Source organism: Hetaerina americana, unplaced genomic scaffold (assembly GCF_022747635.1).
Source record: "Hetaerina americana unplaced genomic scaffold, ioHetAmer1.1.p SCAF_1, whole genome shotgun sequence".
Lineage (NCBI taxonomy): Eukaryota > Metazoa > Arthropoda > Insecta > Odonata > Calopterygidae > Hetaerina > Hetaerina americana.
This window is the reverse complement of record NW_027286069.1, coordinates 47,982,272-48,002,173: the sequence shown is the minus strand read 5'-3', so window position 1 is coordinate 48,002,173 and position 19,902 is coordinate 47,982,272. Positions and strand designations below refer to the sequence as shown.

General features: G+C 44.0%; 1 protein-coding gene across 1 annotated transcript in view; it reads left to right on the top strand.

The window, feature by feature from the left end:
• Sobp (Sine oculis-binding protein) overlaps positions 1 to 19,213 on the top strand; it is a 148,900-nt gene extending 129,687 nt beyond the window's left edge. Inside the window, exons 3-5 of the mRNA XM_071596106.1 lie at positions 10,999 to 11,276; positions 14,579 to 14,706; positions 17,093 to 19,213. Coding sequence (XP_071452207.1) covers positions 10,999 to 11,276; positions 14,579 to 14,706; positions 17,093 to 18,461 — 1,775 coding nt within the window. The 3' untranslated portion in view covers positions 18,462 to 19,213. The remainder of the gene's footprint in view (positions 1 to 10,998; positions 11,277 to 14,578; positions 14,707 to 17,092) is intronic.
• The last annotated feature ends 689 nt before the right edge of the window (positions 19,214 to 19,902 follow it).

Genomic DNA, 19,902 nt, shown 5'->3' with positions numbered 1-19,902 from the left:
CGGCATAAACGTGAGTTATAAACCGCAAGCGAAAACTATGCCGTACTCCTCTGCCCATTTCGCCGAAATTCACAAAGAAATCGCAGATATCTATTGTTTTATATTTATGTACTCGCTATTACCATAGCGTCACCTGTTTTATCGCCTTCCTATGCTTCTTCTGATCTGATCTTCACCGAGGTAGTCGTTCTCTTATTTTTAATGCCATTGTTTGTTGATTGTACGATTGCTAAGGATTTGGTTTACTATTGAACTTCTTCCCCACCGCCATGGCAATCGCCCCATTGCGCTGTCTTCTGATTATCAGGATGCATTATACAATTGCCATCTTATTTCCGTGGGAAAAATGTTCGTGGTAGTTTCCCGTTGACTTTCTCAGTTATGTATTATGCGGGAACCATCACTCAAATTCCTACCCCCCAGGGAACAGACACCTTTGCAGCCGCCTCACTGAAGAACAGAGGCTAAGTGGGCTACTTTCATCTTGCTTCCAAAACCTAATCTATGTAGAAAGTGTGACCCATCTGGAAGCAGGGGTCCACGGAAGGCACAAGCTCTTCCGGCACATCGGGGTTGTTGCCCTCGGGAAGGCCATTCTACCTTAGCTCATGCTTATCCTCTCACTCCTCGATATCCCTTCTTCCTCACGGTCCCTCTTAATTCGATATACATATTTGCCCCTTGGCGTTCCTCGTGAGGCCTGTTACATTCCTCGGAAATTCGTCGGGTCTAAAGTTAGACCGTTCTTATTTTCTATGCAGTCCTTCACATGACTCTCCTCGCATCTATTCTTCGTTTATCATTTTATTTGTTAAATTGATGTGAACTTATCCTTATTTGGGTACGGGCCAGGAAAATTGGAACAGTTGGAGAACACCTTTCCTCTTTTTTATTACTGCATACGCATCCTAATAACTTGACTCGGGCGTCACATCGCTACCGTCTGGGTCAAGGCGGAGAGCATGGATGAGGGACGGGTGGGCAGACTTTTGAAACTTCTCCCAGGGCAGTCTAGTGAGTAGACCCGTAACACTGAGCGGAGGGTTCCGAGTTCAATTCCGGGGAAACCGCAGGCGGCGAGGGACACGCCCCGTCCGTCACCTTACCCCTCCCGTCCTGATAGTGTGGCGATCTTCACACGTCTCGATGCTCGGTATGGCGGCGAGAGCTCCACCCTCGCCCAACAAAACCGACCCTGGGGGGCTGTGGAGTGTGGGTTTCGGTTGCCGCGGCCGGGTTGCTTTGTGCGTGGGAGGGTGTGCAAGGGCAGTGTTCCATCAGTGGGCGCGGTAGGGTGTTGTGGCGGGGGCGGGCGGCTGTGGGGAGAGGGGTCGCGCGGGAGAGGGAAGGGGTGGGCCGGGGGCGGAATGGCGAAGATTACGGAGCGAGGAGTAAACGGAGGATCTGGAGGCGGGGGATGGAGGTGAGGGTTAAAGGAAGCATTTTCGAAAGGAAGCGATGGAGTAGGAAGAGGAGAGGGAGGGAGAGCGCGGAGGAGGAGTTTTATCGGGAAGGGAAGGAGGGTCGGAGAGGAGGCGTCAGTGGGCGGGGGGGGGGGGGAGGAAGGGGTGAGAGCGACGGGGAGGATGGTGTACGGGGTTTTGAGAGATTGACATCCGATCGTCGGGCCGACGTAAAAGTAAGCATTAAATAAAAAATAAAGAAAGGCCGCGAAAAATATGCCCCATTTTCATATTTCACGTTTTTAATGAGGAATCAGCACCGGGTGGCGGGCGGATGACGGCGGTGGGGGGGTGGCAGGGAGGCGAAGGATGGAGGAAGGGTAGGTGGGGTGAAGAGGGGTTAAAGGGGGTGGAGAGGGATATCGGGGTGCGGCGGCTTCGAGGGACGGAATATCGGGGAGGGAGAGGGGTCGAGAGGGATCGGTGGGATGGGGGAGGGAGTGGCAGAGGGGAAAGGGGGAGGAGGGATGGCGAAGGGTGTTCATTACACAGAGGCTGTATTCGGCATCATTAGTTCTTGAAGTTCACCCTCCTCCTATTTCACGTTCCCTCCGCCATCTTTAATTACTGCCCGAAACGAGAACAACTCGGGAGGGTAAGGGGGGAGGGCGGGAGGGAGAGAGGAGGTGAGTTGGGAGGGGAAGTGGGAGAAATAATTAATTTACCTCTCTATTCATAGGGTTTATTTATTTATCGAATTATGTTGGAACGGCGGCGTTCGGAAGGGAGAAGGGGTGGGGAAGGGAGGAAAGAATGGGGGTTGTATAAAAAACCAAGGAGGAGGATGAAATTGCCTCTAATCACTCTTCCACCGTCGTAGTCTCACGGTCTCATAACGTTCTCTTCCTCGGTAGCAGGGGGTGAGTGGGGGGGGAGGGAATTCACCCTTTTTACTTTAAAATATATATATTTCCAAAAAAACAAAATTAACGTCTCTTAAAAAAATCGGAAGCGTAAGCCATTCATTGATCGGGTTTCCTTCAATTTTTCTCCCTCCCCACCCCTCTCCCAATTTGCTTGGATGTCTCCGCTGCTACCTTCGCTCCCCCCACCACCCACCAATCCCGGGCAACCAAACACCCGCTTTATTTGCCTCGCTTTTTTAATTAAGCGAAAAAGGGAAAGACGATAATTTGATTACGCTCCTCTCGGTGGCGAAGGAGCATCGGCGGCCGCGCGTTTGAGTTCCCGGTGGGTGGGGTGGGGCGATGGCGCAATCGGAGGGGTGTGGGCGGTTGAGAGAGGGTTTCGGAGGTGTGGGTGGGTGGCCAAGGGGGTTTCCCGTGGACGAGGGGAGGCGAGAAGAGGTGCGGGATGAGGGAAGGAGTGCGGGTGGGTGGGCGGGAAGGAGTTGGAGGAAGAGGAACAGTTGGGAGGATTGTTGGGGGGGGGGGTGTTTGTCTGTTTTCGAGGTAAGGGAGTTGGAGGGGGGTTAAGTCGGATCGGTTGCGGGTCAAGAGGAGGTGATATTTTGAGGAGGCTTTTTCCTAGGGTGGGGTAAGATGGGAGAGAGCCACGGGAAGGAGAGGAATTGGCGAGGAAGTCAGAAGTCAAATTTCTTGAAAAGAGAAGTCAATTACGTGGAGCGTCTCGCTTCCGATTTAAATATATATTTTTGTTCTATTTCTCATCCCTTATGGCCACGAATAGCCACATGCATGATCGTCATGCACATATAATTTCGGCGGGCGGCTACTGAACGTTTAGCTACACACTGAAAGGTCCCGGGTTCACACTCTGATACTTCACTGTAGAATCTGTGCGATCTTCTGCTTACCAGAACTTTCAGGGAAGCCGAAGGTGGCACAGGGAAGAGAACTACTTCTTACTCTCCCCCCCCCCCCCCTATGAGTACATTTCAAAAGCCATAGAGTTAAGTTGGAATTGAACTCTATCCTCGCCTACCAAACGAACTATAAAATTGAGTTCGGTGGTTTCGCTTGATTTTTATGTACTGTTTCGAAAGTTCCTGCGTGGAGAAGCGATGGCCCTCGACAACTCCACCGATGCGATCCACTCGCAATCGCCATTTGAGTACACGCGCATTGGTGATGTGGGAGATGCAAGCAGTGTTGCATGAATGCCCATAAGCCACCTTTTTTAATGAAATTATTGGGATTTGGAAATGGCGAAATGTGTATAATCTTTCAAGTTTCGTACTTGTTTTACTTTCTTCAGGTCATTACTTATTACCTCTCAACCCCTCCTCAAACTGTATCTATGACTTGTAATTATTGTTTTATTTGAATTTTCTGTCCTGCGTGGTGAAGAGTAACGACAGGGTATGAACTCATGAAATTCGTGTCCACGAACACTTCAAACATCTAATGATGCGATGACATGTCATGAGTTGCGGATCCCGGACTGGGTATTTGGCTATTTTCAACCAAAATCAACGGAGCCGCTGGATAATTAAACCAAGCTTATGTTCGGACGATTCCCAGACGGATGTAAAACGAAATCCCGAGTGTTTGATTGTTAACCAACAGATGTCAGTCTACAGCGGGCCTCGAATTGTCGTGTGGTAAATGAAATGGATTTTATTTCATTCAGTATTCTATTCATTTGTTCATCTTGCCTCCAGAAAATATTTAGAGCTGCAAAATAACTACACGTATGCTATTTGCCTGTCAATAAGAAGTTGCGGCAGCAAGGACATAGATTTACTGCGGTTCTGGTGTGAATTTACTCATCATTGGTTACCTTTCGCATCCCCATCTTTCCGTCGTTTTATTTCCCACCCTGTCCCTCTCTACTAATCCAATTCGACTGGTTTCCCTTCCCTTCTTGTTTTATCATTGCCATAAACTCCTCATGAATCATCTTCGTTTTGATGCAGAAATGGACACTGCCAATGTATTCTGTAGATTCGTGTGGGTAAAATTTGCTATCATAATTTTCTGTTATATTTTGGAATTTGATGGATGTGAATGCATTCCATTTTTCCACTTCGATTGAACTACTTTTTTATGGTGTCTAATATAGAGTGTATTGTGTCCATCATCTTTCCAAGTTTTCATTTTTCATTTGTTAGGAGAATTAACGAGACGAAACAGTTGCTTCAAACCAGGGGATTCCGACAGGGAACGTTGACACCGAAGAGATCCCTTTGTTTTTATGAAACGGGAATGTATATGATGTAGCTCGTCAATGTGTCCCTTGTTGTTTTAGAGGATGCGATCTATCATTTTTTTATTATTTGCCCATATAGAGAAGCCTTAGTATGCAAGACTCCTGAAATGCTATCTCCCATAGAGAGCCCGACCGAATAATGACGGACAACGGAAAAAATAATTGGTTTATCCGTTTATGATTCTGATATACTATGTTCAATTTTATCCCGGGGGCTGTGATGCTTTTTTGGTCCATTATTTAAGCATATAGGTCGGATGCTTACGATGTGCTAACGAGTTATTAATAATGTTTTTTAATAGCTGTGTTAAAAATAATTATTCTTGCTGTATGCTGTTTTTCAAAAGTTAATTTATTTGGATTTAAAGATGATCAAATTTAAGTATTTTTAACCTCCTTTATTGTTTGCTCTTATATTTAAATATGCGGACGCCTCTTCAAGTTTTATTTTGCTTAGACTTTACCTTCTTTTCTGTCTAAGGTGACCCTTCCTATGGGGAACAGGTCACAGTATACCTTGGCCATGTTGAAGAGCAAATTAGCAGCAATACTAATTTAACTAAGCACTTTGCTGGATATGTTTTTTCATTAGCTTGCTTCAAATGTCTATGTCTCGGTCAATAGATATGACGTATTTAGGACCGAATATTCAATAACTTTGAGTGGACCCCGATGCCCCCTTGGCCATTTTGGTAAAAGATTGTATGTTTTCATCTGTCTGTGTGCATCACATCAACGACGTACTCCTAAATTCCTTTTACTCCTTTCTTTCCCGAAATGATTTTACCATAAAATTAATTAAATTACTGCAGTTTTTTCTCGGCGGTGCATTGTTTTAGGTACCTCATGAGATATGAAGAAAAAGCATGATAATTAGAGAAAACCTATAACGCACTGAATTTAAGGTTACATAATGAAAGTAATATTGGAAAATATCAATCTCTTCGGGGCATAACTTATATAAAATTTCTTCCGAACAGTCTTTTGTATTCTTGGTAATTTGATATACGCTACATGACATAATAATAATATGATACTAAAACGGAATTCAATATGTAGCGTCTATGTGACTTTGCGTACGCTAGATGTCTCACAATGGCGTGCATAGAAAATTTACAGTGGGGGAATGGCTGCCTAGAGTCCGACCTCTCGCTTCCTTCCCATTGGCAGAGGCGCTGTGAGCAACTCATCGATTTTTTTCGCCCCGTGAAAGGAGGATATTCGAATCTAAAAAACTCCTCATTTGCTGGAATAGACATAGTTCTCAGAACACTTTCATGGGTAAAATTCGCCGTTAGAATGCAATCAACAAGGTCTCAATACCAATATATCCGTTTAAATACTGGTGATTTTCACGTATTGATTATTCTGGTTGTCTCGTAGATGGATACTCTACGTTTGCTATAGTAAATTGAAAGAAGTAAAAAAAAATGCGTCAATGAAAGTAGAAGAATCCTTTGCCAACCAGCATATTTTCTGTGAAATTTGGCCCGCCATTTTGTCTTCATGAAAGACAGTAAATAGAAACGTAAGAAAAATGCGATTTAGGGCAGGATTTATCTCCAAGTTCTTTCGCGGTGAGAAAGCGAAATGCTGTTACTCCCCACAATTATTATGTGGAACAACAAAGTTTCCCTTTACTGCAAGCAATTTGGACGCGATATGTTCCACGTTGGGCAATAATATTTCATAATCAGTTTACGTCCACGACTTTTGAGGTGCCGGCCAAATGGCAAACGAACTCGAGTAATAAAAATGAATTGAAGATGAAGCCTTGCGTATGGTAAACATCTCCTTCCCTCCGTGACTCACTGGGAAAGGCGAGCAAAGGGGGAGGGATTTAAAGGGTGCATGCACGTATCCCTCCTCGCCCCTCGCTTGTTTTGCTTCGGCGACGATCTTCCTCCTCAATCTTCCCCCGTCACTCCGGAAAAATAGGGATAGTAAATGTTTGTCACCACACCGTGAGTTGAGTCATGACGGTCGTCTCCCAGAAGAAATTCCGAACAAATACGCCGTCGGCCAGAATACCTCCCTCGGTGCATCCCCTTCGCCTCCCTCCCCTTCGCCATTTGCATCGCCCCGCCCCTCCTCTCTCTTTCTCACCCCCCCTCCCAATCTCATTTCTTATCTTCCCACCCGCCCCCTCATTCCCGCCCACACATTTGCTCCTTCCTCCTCCCTTCGTTCCCTTTCATTGCGGGTTGCTTCTTCTCCGCTCCCATCCTCCTCCCCCCACATCTGCCTTTCCTGGAACTCCCGACAATGGGCCGGTCACCGTCCGGCACCATCTCCTTCGCCCTATCCCCTCCCCCCACCTCTCGTCGTCTTAATTGACTCGATTCCGAGAAGGCTCTCGGCTACCGGGTGTTCTGCTTTTGTCACGGCCGATGATGGGCGTGCAAGCACCCGGCCCACATTTAAACGCGGTGAGGTTCGAGGGAGGGGTGTGGGGGGTGTGCCGTGTTCATTCGCGGTGAGAGGTGTGCTTGTGCCTCCACTTAGTGGGGTTGTTTCTCGATGATTTTCACGCGAGGATTGTCTAAAAGCCGCAGCAGAATAATTGGTCGTTACGGCTCGGTTAAAATAGAAGCCCGATGATAATGCTCCGCAAACTTTTCGTTTTTTTCAGATTGTTAACCAAACGAATGAAAATTACGGATTCACGTTCATGTACGTACTTCCTTAATAATCCCCCGACAATGTCTCGGCGTCATTTCCGAGACATGTCGCAATTTCACTTTTAGATACCAATTAAGTCTGCGGGTCTCCTTTGAAAAATGACGATTGGGCGTTAAAATCTATTCAAAAGGATAACTGACGGTTGAATTTTTTTCTTAATGTTTTCATTATAAGCAATGGAGTCACACCGCAAACCGACCACCATCAGTTTCAGACTTAATTCTCCATCTTTGACAGAGGAATGAGAAGCGTTCCACCTGCGGCTTTTCGAGGGTAATTTGTGGAAGAAATCGATGGATACCAATTTTAAGGAATTTCCACGGTAGCAGACGTGTCCAATCTTATGGAGTAATGCGTCAAATTTGGGCCCAATTAAGTGTAAAATTGGTCGTTCAATATGACTTGAAATATTTGCTTTTATTTTATCCATAGCGTCAAAACCTTAATATGAAGCGTAGTTTTGTTCCGTGCGGAAACATGGTAATTGATTTGAAGCAGGATTTTAGGCGTAGGTTGGAGGCTTTTGAAATGTCGGTTGGAAAAGGATGGAATAGGTAAAATGGACCGAAGGGAAACATGCGAGGAAGTGCTAAATATGGTGGGAGAGTATAGAGGGCATTGTTGGGATGAATTCAAATGAGGAAGGAAAGATAGACGCGGAGCATATTGATTGGCGATGGGATGTTGAAGACTGTGATAGAGGGGAGAATGTTGGGCAAACGAGGAAGGGCTAGGAATATGGTAGAGATTTTGGACGGAAAGGGGGGAGGAAGGAAGTATGCAGAACTGAAGGTGGGCTTATTGTAGGGGTGGGTTGTGTTATGTTAGGAGAGGCTAGGCAATTGTCTCTGTACCCTTCGGCCGCTGGTGTCCATCAAAAATCTACCTTAACCGGTAGATTACTGATAAAAATAATAATGTAAATGTAGACTGGATATACTATACATTATGCTCAGATGCGTCTGGTGTTGTCGTTCGCTTGATTACAACATGCTTCTACCTACCTTTTTCGCGTTATTAAAATATCGTTTACATAAAAAGCCTAATTTTACTCTGCATTGATCTTTTTCCGTCGTACCTTCGATGTATCTGTCACCACATAAATGATGGAAATAATCAAAGTTGTAAAATCATGGACACATCGTGGAATTTATGCAGCCTCTCTGTAGGTCTTCTAAATTACAAGAATGCGGTCAGCTTATTTGAGACTCAATGACTGAATTGCGTTTATTCAATAGAAAATTAATGAGATCCTACTTTTGCATTTCTCCCAATCATTAAGTCGTTTTCTTCCCTATGGAGTTCCCATTCCTGTTGCTTAGCCCAGACTAGACCTGTAAATAATTGACGAATCAATGAGTTCGCAAATAGCCTGCAGTGTTCATTTTTCGCTGAAATATTGTAAAAATAGTGCGAAATTAAAAACCGCCAGAAAGGATGATATAAAGTAGAAAATTATTGCTAGGAAATCGTCAAGTTAGTAAATAAGTTTAAAAAAACGCTTTTCGTGACCACCGTTTTCTCGAAGATCACATATACGTGGGCGTCGTGATGCGCGTTTCGGAAGCCATAATCCTGTACCTTGAAACGACGCTGAATAAGTGCTTCTCTGGGGGGTATAGCGGTTCCAAAATTCAATCCCTTCATCATTTCATTACACGTACCTACTTTCAGGAGTAGTAATTAAATTGGTAGGTGCCTCAAGGACCTAGGTAATTTGCAAGCTGCTGATTTCCAATTGACAATGAAATATATAGTGTATTAATCATAAAAAAATTGCTAATCATAAACCTACCACCGTAAAAAACTTGTTTCGGCATACTGTATCCGAATGTAATGAAAAAGTAGAGGAGTTGTTTCGTCATATTTAACATATGTCTATGATATGAGGTTATATTTCATACCCATCGGAGAATGTTTTAAACGTGATAAAATAACATTCAAGCATTGTAAGTTATAAATGTCCAAAATATGAGTCACGAAAAAATGTCTGATGGAGTTTTTGGAGGAACTAGGAAAGAAAACTCACAATCAATTTGAGAGACTGGGAATTCTGGAAGGACACGGGACACTCAAGGTACCTTTTGACTCGTCGGGAATCGTTTACGCCCCACGCAATGTAAGCTGATTAGAAAATTCGTATAAAATAAAAGCAAGAGGCCACGCATGTATAGGTTTTCTCCTGCACGATTCGCCATTAATACAACATCTTAAAACTCTATAAAGAATTTTCATCAAAATACCCTCAACGCCATATACTACTCAATTAACAAGAACTTCATATTTCCCGAATTTCGTAGATAGATATTTAAGTTAATTAGAAGTTTGTGTCTTAACAAACTTCTCCCACTCCCTCTTGGGCGTTGGCAGAGTGAGATGTAGAATTTAGATACAGAATTTTTTCTCGAACATGGCACGTGGATTCTTCATGCGTTACAAAAATGAAAATATTGACACTATAGCATCGAAGTAAGCTTCCAAGGGCCACACTCAATTTAATGAACTAGAAAACTTCAACTCCTAGGTATATGAAAATTGGTGTTAAAATCTCTTGCTATCAAGACGCGTACAACCAAAGTAAAAGCTGTGGTTCTTCCATCAGGGCAGACATTCAATCTGGAGACGTTTTGATGGCTCACTCGCCTTGAGGTTGAAGAGTACAATCGAAACGTCGGCAGCTGACCTGGGAGATTTCACTCACATCATTGGAAAATTATCTAATTCTTCTTCAAAATAATTTGAATCCCTAAATCTGATACATTAAAAAATATTAATAATCGTTTTCATTATCAATTTTATGCTACAGAAATCCTCGCAAAAGAAGAATTGACCATATCATTATCCTAGTTATTGCCCTACTTGTAGCTATTAGTTCCTCTTATATGCGTAGAAAAAATATTTTACTCAGATACCGTAGTGTATGTACCTGTAGTTATAATATACATTATATGAAATATTTAAAAAATATTTATTGTAATAAAAAATGTAGAAAAACTTAATTTTTGTTGCCTGGTGTTGAATCACCACCTGCCACGCACTCTAGTGGTGGGTTGCAGGGTACCACATAGAAGTAAAAAACACCTACCGCGGGGGTGGCGAACTTATAGCAAGCGTGTCCTAAGGGGTACGCAGAGCAGGGAGGGTGCTTCGGGCAATTCCACGGTGATCACTCGTTGGGTTGGCACGCGAGTCAAGTATCAAATCTCTTATTATCGTACATGCATAGACTTTGGCACTCAATCGCCGAAAGGTTCGCCATCCCTGACCTATTGCCTCATTTTTTTTCGTTGACTTATTATCATCCTTAATTTTATTTCATATTTAATTTTTACTTTACATTAAAAACCTATGTTAAAGCTTTACACAAAATTGTATTACTGATCAATCGCATGTACCTTATCTTCTGCCGGATATCATAGTAGTTACCCATGTGAATATAATTTAGCCAAATATCAGCTGTTAAAGTTTTTATGTTTATCATACGTGCAATGTTTTCATAGAGTCTTGTCTCTAGCTGTATCTTAGCTGTTGATTCCATTTTTTCGACCAAATGGCACGTGATTTATTGTTTCATTTATGTATTACGCATATCGTCAATACGTATACGACATATCTTTCCAAGATGTTTCAGGAAAATATTGTTACTTAAGAGTGATGAAAATTTGTCAGCTCCGTTTCATTCGATGGACATAAATCTCATATCATTTTCCCTTCCATCCAGTGACGGCGGTCGGTGGTGGGTGCCTCGAGGACGCGGGCCGCTCCATCTCGTCCCCAAACCTTGCGGACGCCAAGTACGCCTCGTCGTCATCGGGCTCCCCGCAGTCGCCGGGCGTCGTGGCGGCGACGGAGGCGCCCCCGCCCCTCCTCTGCTCCTGGTGCGGCCGGCCCGCCGGGAACCTCCCCATCACGGCACCCTCGACCACGACCACGCTCTCCGTACGCAACGGAGGATCTTCCTCGGTGACCTCGACGACCACCAAAGCATTCTGCTCGGAGGTGAGTGAGGTGCTACCACCACTACCCTTGGGTTGAGAGGTGGTTGGCGGGGAGGGGGGGGCGTTGTGAACCCAGAGGCGGTGCTCATGGCTGTGGGACACCATGTCTCTCAACCCATGGCACATGGGGACACCAACGTTCAGTTTAATAATTGAGGATTGAGCCGGCCTGACACTAAAGCCCTCCCACAACACGCTTGATTGAAATTCATGCAGTCAGGGTCGGGAAGACGTCCTTTCCCTGTACCGCCCTCGGTTTCTCTGAAAATTCTAATCAATTAATGTTGAGCCTTGTGGCAGTTTCACTCATGGTTGACCTCCATATCTTCCTGTCTATGGCCATTATTTTCATTTCTTCGTATTTTCTCCCAATCGTAATCCTGTCCAACATCATACATGTATAACTCTTTCTCCCACATCCTTTCTTCCCTTCTATTATTCCCTTTAAATTCCCTGAAAATACTGATACCCCGAAAATCAGTGAACGCACGGGCACCCTGACTTCTTTGTCAATCGACCCCTTCAAAATTTTGTAACTTTTTAGCGACTCCTTCTACTTTACTATCTCTTAATTATGGTATTATTACTTTTAAGTAGTCTACCATTTAAGGTAGGTTTTGAAAGAACACACGCTAAATTAATTTATATTTATTTGCATTTCCTGGCTTTGCCTTAAAATACAACCCGACACCCTACAGTGCAATAGACCCTTCTTCAATTTCACTTACTTCCTCCCATCATTTCGTCCAACTTGCCTACCCTATTTCAACCTTTTCCTCGCTTGCCAAACATTCTCCCCTCGATATAGTCTTAGTCATTTATTCATGATCTTCAACATACCATTGCCAATCAAAATACTCATAATACGCCGTTTATGCCTCCATTGGATTTCTTCCAATAATACCCTCTCCACCCCTAGAGAAAGCCTAGGAACAAAAGAGGCAATATTCAACTTGAGGATACTGGCAGGGAAATTGATACCCATCGTAAGTAAGCAAGGCATTATGTGGCATTCATGGACTCGGAGAAGGCCTTCGACAACGTTAAATGGAACAAGATGTTCAAAATATATTATAAGCGCTTTGAATAGACTACATCGATATAAGAATAAACCATCACCTATATAAGAATCAGGGAACACCAAATGGAAAGCAGAAGGAAAATAAAAGCGAAAATGAGAAAAGTAGTTAATGAAAAAACACATGAATCGGGCATCAAAGGAGCCAAGTTGAATGGCAAAGAAATGAACAAGCCCCGGTTCGCAGATGACGTCGCAGTAGTTGCAGAAATGGAGAGGACCTGCAAGCAACTCCGATTACCATTGACCATTTCCCTCGCGAAGATAATATGAGTATCTTCAAGAAGACAACTAAAATCCTTGTTTTTGGAGGAGGGAGGCTGAAGACATATCACCATTCGCGGAGTGAAAATAGAGTAAGTGGAATGGGTGCTTTTGCTGCCATTCGGGTGCTACATGCACCCGAATGGCAGCAAAACTTGGAATTGGGAAGTTCAACCTATATCGGGCGGAGAATAGCCCAAGCTAAAAAGAGGCAACTACTATGTTCAAAGGACCTGAGTTTGCAAACAAGGGAAGAGTTCGTGAAAACGTTCGTATGGAGCATGGCACTCTAGCAATTAGAGATGCGGAACATTAGGAAAGTGAACAAGCAAATAATAGAAGCCTTGAATGAAACAAGGTTATGGAGGAGAGTGCTGAATATTAAATTGACAAAGTGAAGCACGAGGAAGTACAGAGAAGAACAGAAAAGAAGAGAACTCTATATGGAAAGAAACCGAAGGCAAAGAAGAAATGGATGGATTGGACGCACTTGGAGGCACAATGGATTTGTGAAAAACATAATAAAAAGAAAAATTGGAGGGGATCGAGATGGTGCGAGGGCTAACGTACTTGCTTCCCACCCTGAGGGCGTGGGTTCAAATCCCGGCGGAGTTGAATATTTCTCAGAGGTATCTCGATCCTTACTCGAGTAATAGTACGGTCATCATCATCATCAGTATTTCAATCCTAGGATTGGTTTACTGCAGCCCTTCATTCTATTCTGTTTAATGTCAATGCCCTCAATCCTTGATACCTTCTCTGCTTTACGTTCTTAATTTGTCCTATGTACATGTCTCTTGGTCTTCCTCATGGAATTTTCCTTTCAATTTTCCTTCTATTATATTCCAAATCAATCCATTGCGCCTTAATGTGTGTCCAATCCATCTTTTTCTTCTTTGCCGTATATAGTCCTATCCTCTTCTGCTCTTCTCAGTAGGGGATCGAGATGGAGCGGCGGCTATTGTACTGGCTTCCAACCCAGAGGGCCCGGGTTCAAATTCCGGCGGTATTGAATAGTTTTCAGAGGTATCTCGATCCCTACTCGAGGTGCTTGTGGAGGGCACTTTGAGTGAGTACGCCGTCCGTCGGATGGGACGTTAAGCTACGGACCCCTTGGCGCCTTTCGTTAAGAGTAGGCTAATGCCGACGCCGGGTTTCTCTCCACCCTTCATCCTTTCCTGTCCATCCCCAATGACGCAAATGACCTTAGCTGTCGGTCGCCTCCCCTAAAAACTACTACTAAGAACAATTGGAGGGAAGATCATGAGAGGAAGGCGAAAGGTTTAGTACATCGGACAAATTAAGAAGGAAGTTAATTAGAAAATATGCCAGGGGCTGAGGAGAAGCAACACAAAATAGAGAAAAATGGAGGAATGTAGTAAATCAATCTTAAGATTGAAATGCTGATGACGTTCAAGGCTTTGTGGTAAAAAATTAGTGAGCCATTGGTCCATCGTTGAAAAACGGCGTTTTGTGAGCATGGATACTTTTTACCTGAATTGCAGGTAACCCAATTACGTATCTCAAACAATGGTCTGATATGGCCAAACTGACCAACGCCCATGGCTAATACAGGGTAACGTACATGGGTAATATTGTATCATCAGATGTCTACACCATGAAATTTTCTTACTTAATTTTCCATTGAAATTCGATTATTTCTATATTTCTCCTCTTTCCGAGTGACTGGTTATTAATTTGCATTGATTCATTGGGTAATTTTTTCCCAGAATTACAATCTATATAAATTATGTTTTCTACGATTATGTATCTGAGAATAAATAATTGTGTTCAAAAAGGTTATTTTTGATTTTCAACGGCACGACGAAAAGTGAAGTGCGCGTTTCAGTAATTACCAATCCGACAAAATTCAGTTATAATTAAAGATAAATGGCGAAATGGGCTTTTGTCTTAAAAAAATCTTCATTTTTTTTATAGACTCTTCTTGTGCCTACTTTCAGGTGTGTTTTACGCAGTGTCGTCGAGCATCTTTCAAAAGAAGTAAAGCGTGTGACTGGTGCAGACATGTAAGACATACTGTGGCGTATGTTGACTTTCAAGATGGAGAAACTCAATTGCAGTTTTGCAGGTGGGTTGAATTATAATCGGTGACATTGAGTTTAAATGACAATTATTTACTTCACTCCTACAAACCCATAAACTCTGATAATTTTGCGTTGAAAAGAAACTTATGAGACTCTGGTAAATAAATCCAAAATTTACATACAATATATATTTAAATCCAATACGTATTGAGTCACTTGGTAAAATAAAATTTAATAATAATTTATAACTGATACTCTGACTGCCTCATCGATCAGTATTGTGTTCATTGCTTTTTGATCTCCTTACTCTTGCATGAGTTGAAAGGGCTCACGAGGAAGTACGGAAAGAGAGGGTAGAGAAAACTTTTATATGAAGAGTAATGTTAGGTACATGGCTCGAAAACCTGCTCTTCAGGGAGGGAGGTTATGGTTTATTTGGAGGCTTCGGGGAAATGGGCAATGATCGAAGAAATATGTTGGATAGAGATAAGCACAATGAAGAATCATTAAATATGGTCGGGGAAAGAATATTGCCGGGGAAATCGAAAGAAGATAGGAAAAGCGAACGGTGGAGATATCGAAAAACGGTGGAAAGTTGAAGGGTGTGATTCGCGAGGATATGAATGAAATTATACGGAAAGAGGAAGGAAAAATGATATTTAAATGGGTCGAAAAAAAGTTAATAGTATGAGGAGACGGAAATTGAAATGGTATGAAACAAAGCGTGTTTTCGTGATGTTTTAATGCTTCAAAGACCCATTCATGTGTACTAATTTTAATGGAACAGTCCAAAGCCTAACACCAAAGGTTTCTCGACCGTCGATTGCCGCTCATTCGGGTATCACGGTTCGCTAAAATCATAGTCTTGGATATTGCGCACTACTGGCGCGGAATTTTTATAAAAAAGCTACAAAATTTACAAAATAATGGTTATCAAAGATAAAGTCAATAAATATGGAATGATAATTGCAAGTGTTTAATTATGGCAAATCATTACATATTGTGTGTTTGTAACAAAATTGTTAGTAATAAGATAACGGGTACGGTAAGCCGCAAACGAAATAATAAAAACAGTGAATAGGTATAGGAATCAATGAATTACAAAAGAGATGATTAGGAAGGTAGACGAGAAAAGGAAATGGAAGAGTATAAACTCAGAACTGTGGAGAAGAAAACACAGAGGGATAAATTATATAAACAAAGGCATGACACTCAAAGGCGCAAGAAACCTGGTGGAAGGAGGAGTTTACGGATATGGAGTGTTTATAGAAAAATGGCACTTTGAAGGAAAGTGAAAGCACTTTCAGGAAGTAAAAAGAAAAAATCTGTGCACACCATCAAGTATAAGACAGGAATATTATTGGCCGATTGAGAGAAGATTCAGCAGAGATAGAAAGAATGCACAGTGGATTTATATGTTAAAGAGTGGCTAGGAATCCGCGTTTGCGCACGGTTAGTGGATCGGAAAGTGTTAGGCAGGAGGGTGACAGTATTGCCCATTATCAAATAAGGCATGGGAAGAGCTAGAGATGGGGCATTAGCCGAATAATTTATGAAATTAGTTAGATTTTTGGATAATCACGATTTAGTTTGCCATTCACCCAAAGGAATACGATCATTGTAGTGCGCGTTCCGAAAATTAGCGTGGTAGGTATGGGATGTAAATCGATCTAAATGATGTGTTCGATAAAGAGGAAGACCAATTCAAACATTTAAATCGGAATAAATTTGTTTTGCATAGTACCCTTGCAAGTCCTAAAGTCACGAAAATCAAAGCAGGTGGTTATATTTACCGATGTAGGAAGTGTTGGAAGCCAAGAAGATACCAGAAGAAGAATTGCGTAAGACAAGAAGCCTTCACAAGGAGGGTAGTTGATGATAGGGAAGCTGGGTAAGGATGTTAAGAAAATACTCGTAAAAACTTTTATGTGGAGCGTAGTATTGTGCGGCGGGGAAAATTGGTTTTTGAGGCAAGTTGATCGGCGTAGATTGTAGGCTTTTGAAATGTGGGCGTGGAGAAGGATGGAGACGGTAAAATGGATGGAAAGGAATGGAAATTTAACGAAAAATTACTGGACATAGTGGGGTAGAAGAGAGGGTCATTGGAGAAGGGTTAAAAATTAAAATTGACGGAAAGGAAAACAAATTTAAAGGCATGGTGAGGTGGGTGACGTGGTTGTTGCGTGAAATCCTAATGGGAGCAAGTAATGTTGATGTAGGTTAATTTGATTTGTTCCGTAATGTAGAAGACTGGCGATTGAGGGGAGAATAATTGGCTAGTGAGTTAGGCGGGGAAAGAGAATGTGCATGCTGAACGGATATAAGAATTGAAGTGAGCCACAATTGGTTTTGTCGACCGCAGTTTGGTGACCGCAGCTTTAGACTACTTGTAATGATGATGATGACATGGGACTAACTCTCTATTTTTAGTGACAAATGCCTCAACCAATATAAGATGAACATATTCTGCAAGGAGACTCAGGCGCACCTTGCCCAGCTGAAGGCGGAGGCGTCTGGCATGGTGCAGGGGAGCACGTCGGGTGGCGGGCCGCCCCTCATTATCACCCCCGACCTCTGGCTGAGGGACTGCTGCGAGAGGATCGACGGAGCGGGCGGGGACGGTTCACCCGAGAGCCACGAAGAGGAGGACCCGGAGGAAGAGGGAGTCCGTAAGGTGGGCGAGTCATCGATAGCGGCCGAGGACGGCGAGCGGTCGGAAGAGGAGATGGATGACGGGCCCATAGAGCCCCCGCCGCCACTGGCCCCTCCACCCCCGCGGACCTCGCGCCTTCCACCAGCCCCCCAGCAGCGTTTCGACGGCGTCGACGAGAACGCGTCCCCGGCGAAGGAGCGGAGGAGGAAGAAGAGGAGGAGGAAGTCCAAGGACGTGTCCACGGGGTTGGCGGTAAATCCCCCGGTGACCCTCCCGGGGCCCTATCCCCCTCAGCTCCGCCCGCCCCCCGTAATCCCCCAGCCACCGCCTCCGCCACCCCCGATGATGCAGCTCCACCGAAAGACGCCACCGCTTCCTCCCCGTCACCACCACACGCCACCCCCCGGGCTCGTCCCGCCCTTACCCCCGCCCCCGTTCCTTCCTCCCCACCTGGCCCCCCACCACCTCTCCTCCCCCCACCTCTCCTCCCCACACGTTCCCCTGCACCTCTTGCCCCCCCTTCCGGAGGCGCACTTCTCCCGGTTTATGCGCCCCCCCTCGGAAGCCATCCCGGCCCACGTCCTCCCCCCACCCCCACAGGCCTCTCCTCAGGGCCCGCCCAGGCAGCCACAGCACCCCCCACACCCGCCACCACCGAGGGTTCCGCCTCTCCCACCCCCCTCGTTCCTCCCGCCCGTCACCATGCTCGTCCCATACCCCATCGTCCTGCCCATTCCCGTGCCCATCCCGATCCCTATCCCCGTCCTGGGAGGAGCGCTCCTGCAGAAGCTGGCGGAGGCGAGGGCGATGGAGAAGGCGAGGTGCGCGAAGGGTAGGCCTGAGGGAGAGCGAGGGGAGGTGGGCGAAGACGTCCCTCCATCCGTCACTCCTCCACCCGCACCACAGCCGCCGCCGCCGTCGACCCCGCCGGCGTTGGGGGCGGAGCAGGGTGCGCCCTCCCCGCGGCCGTCACCACCGGCCTCCCCGCCGGCGCGGCCGCAGGTCACCCCGCCTGCGGCAGACGCCTCGGCGCCCAAAGACAAGGTGCTACCCGGGAAGAAGAGGACGAGGAGCAGCGGTGCCATGGTAACCGAAGAAGACAGGGGCGTTTTGGTCGGTGGCAAGAGGAAGTTCGTCCCAGTGTAAATTCTTTTGTGTGCTTTGGTGAGCCAGCGTGAAAATAATTTGGGATATGAAAAAGCATTTTCGGGATATACATACACTTGTGATATTGTTACTGTTGTAAATCTCTCCTGGTGTTCGTGACCACCATTAAGGTTTGTTACATGGACTAATTTTTTTCTTTAGGTAGGTTATGTTAAATAAGACTAACATGTTAATATGATGATTTTTTAATTCAGTGGTAAAGACCATGAAACGCTGGGTGATTGAGGCAGGCTGACTTTGGAAATGACAATGACATGGTTCTCAGTGCAAGGGATGTGAATTAACCGTAACTGCCCTCAACTTCAAAGTACTTAGAACCCTCACTATATGGTAAATGTTGTATGCCTGCTTTGTTGCCCCAATGTCAATGGTGAATGTGAAAGTTTATGATGTGATGTATTTATCAATGTGAAATTTTGATTTGATACATGAATATGACATGTACTTACAAACGAGATCCAATGCAGTGTTGTAGCTCTATTCTAGTTAAGGCTGCATGGTTTTTTAGAATGAACTACCGATGTACTTAATTCTGGAATGCAAGTTTAAGAAATCATGAGAATAGACACTGTGCTGTTTGTATTTAGAAAGACTCTGGTGTTCTTTCTATTTACAAAAATATTTGTACATGGTTGGACGTTTTCAAACTCTGTGATGCAATTTCCCACCACTTATTTTAACTGGCATTATGATGTTTATCTGTTTCATATAACTATAATGAGCAAGTTGATGTTGTCAATTGGCATTTTAATGAAATATATTATTTATAAATCCGTTTTTGCATATTAATCATTTTTCATAATGTTATAAACACCATTATCCTTTGGAAGATGTTCAAGTATAAACTTAGCAAAAGATTTACCTCTGCGAATAGTGATTTGACTATGCACCCTGACGTGACTACGGATACCACCTGGGTATCGGCTGTCATTTATCTATTTCCTGGCCTATTAACGCATTGGTTACTTTCTCAGGAGCAATATTTTCCAGTAATTTCTGATAGATAAGCTATTGTGAGTATAAAATTGTATGAAGCCATTTGATTTAAATGTTATCCTTGGCTTTAAAATGTAGAAAAATATTATTTGTAATAACGAATGAGGTTATATCATTTAACTCTGCATACTTTAAATTATTATGGAAATATGCTCAGTCAATTAATATAGCAGTTTAAACTAAACCTGCATTTATTCGTATTATGGCATAAAATGGTGGATTGATAAAGTATATCTCAATATTCTAATTATTCCAGCGCACTCAGTCTTCCAATGAAGGCAAAAATGAAAGGGGCATTGAGACAATGATATCCATTCTTACTGCGACGCGTCGCAGTGTGAGTAGGTCAGAATTTATCGCAATTAATGCTTAAAGTAGTTCAAGGCCGGCTCAACGACGCGTTACTCCAAGGTGTCTTATCGTA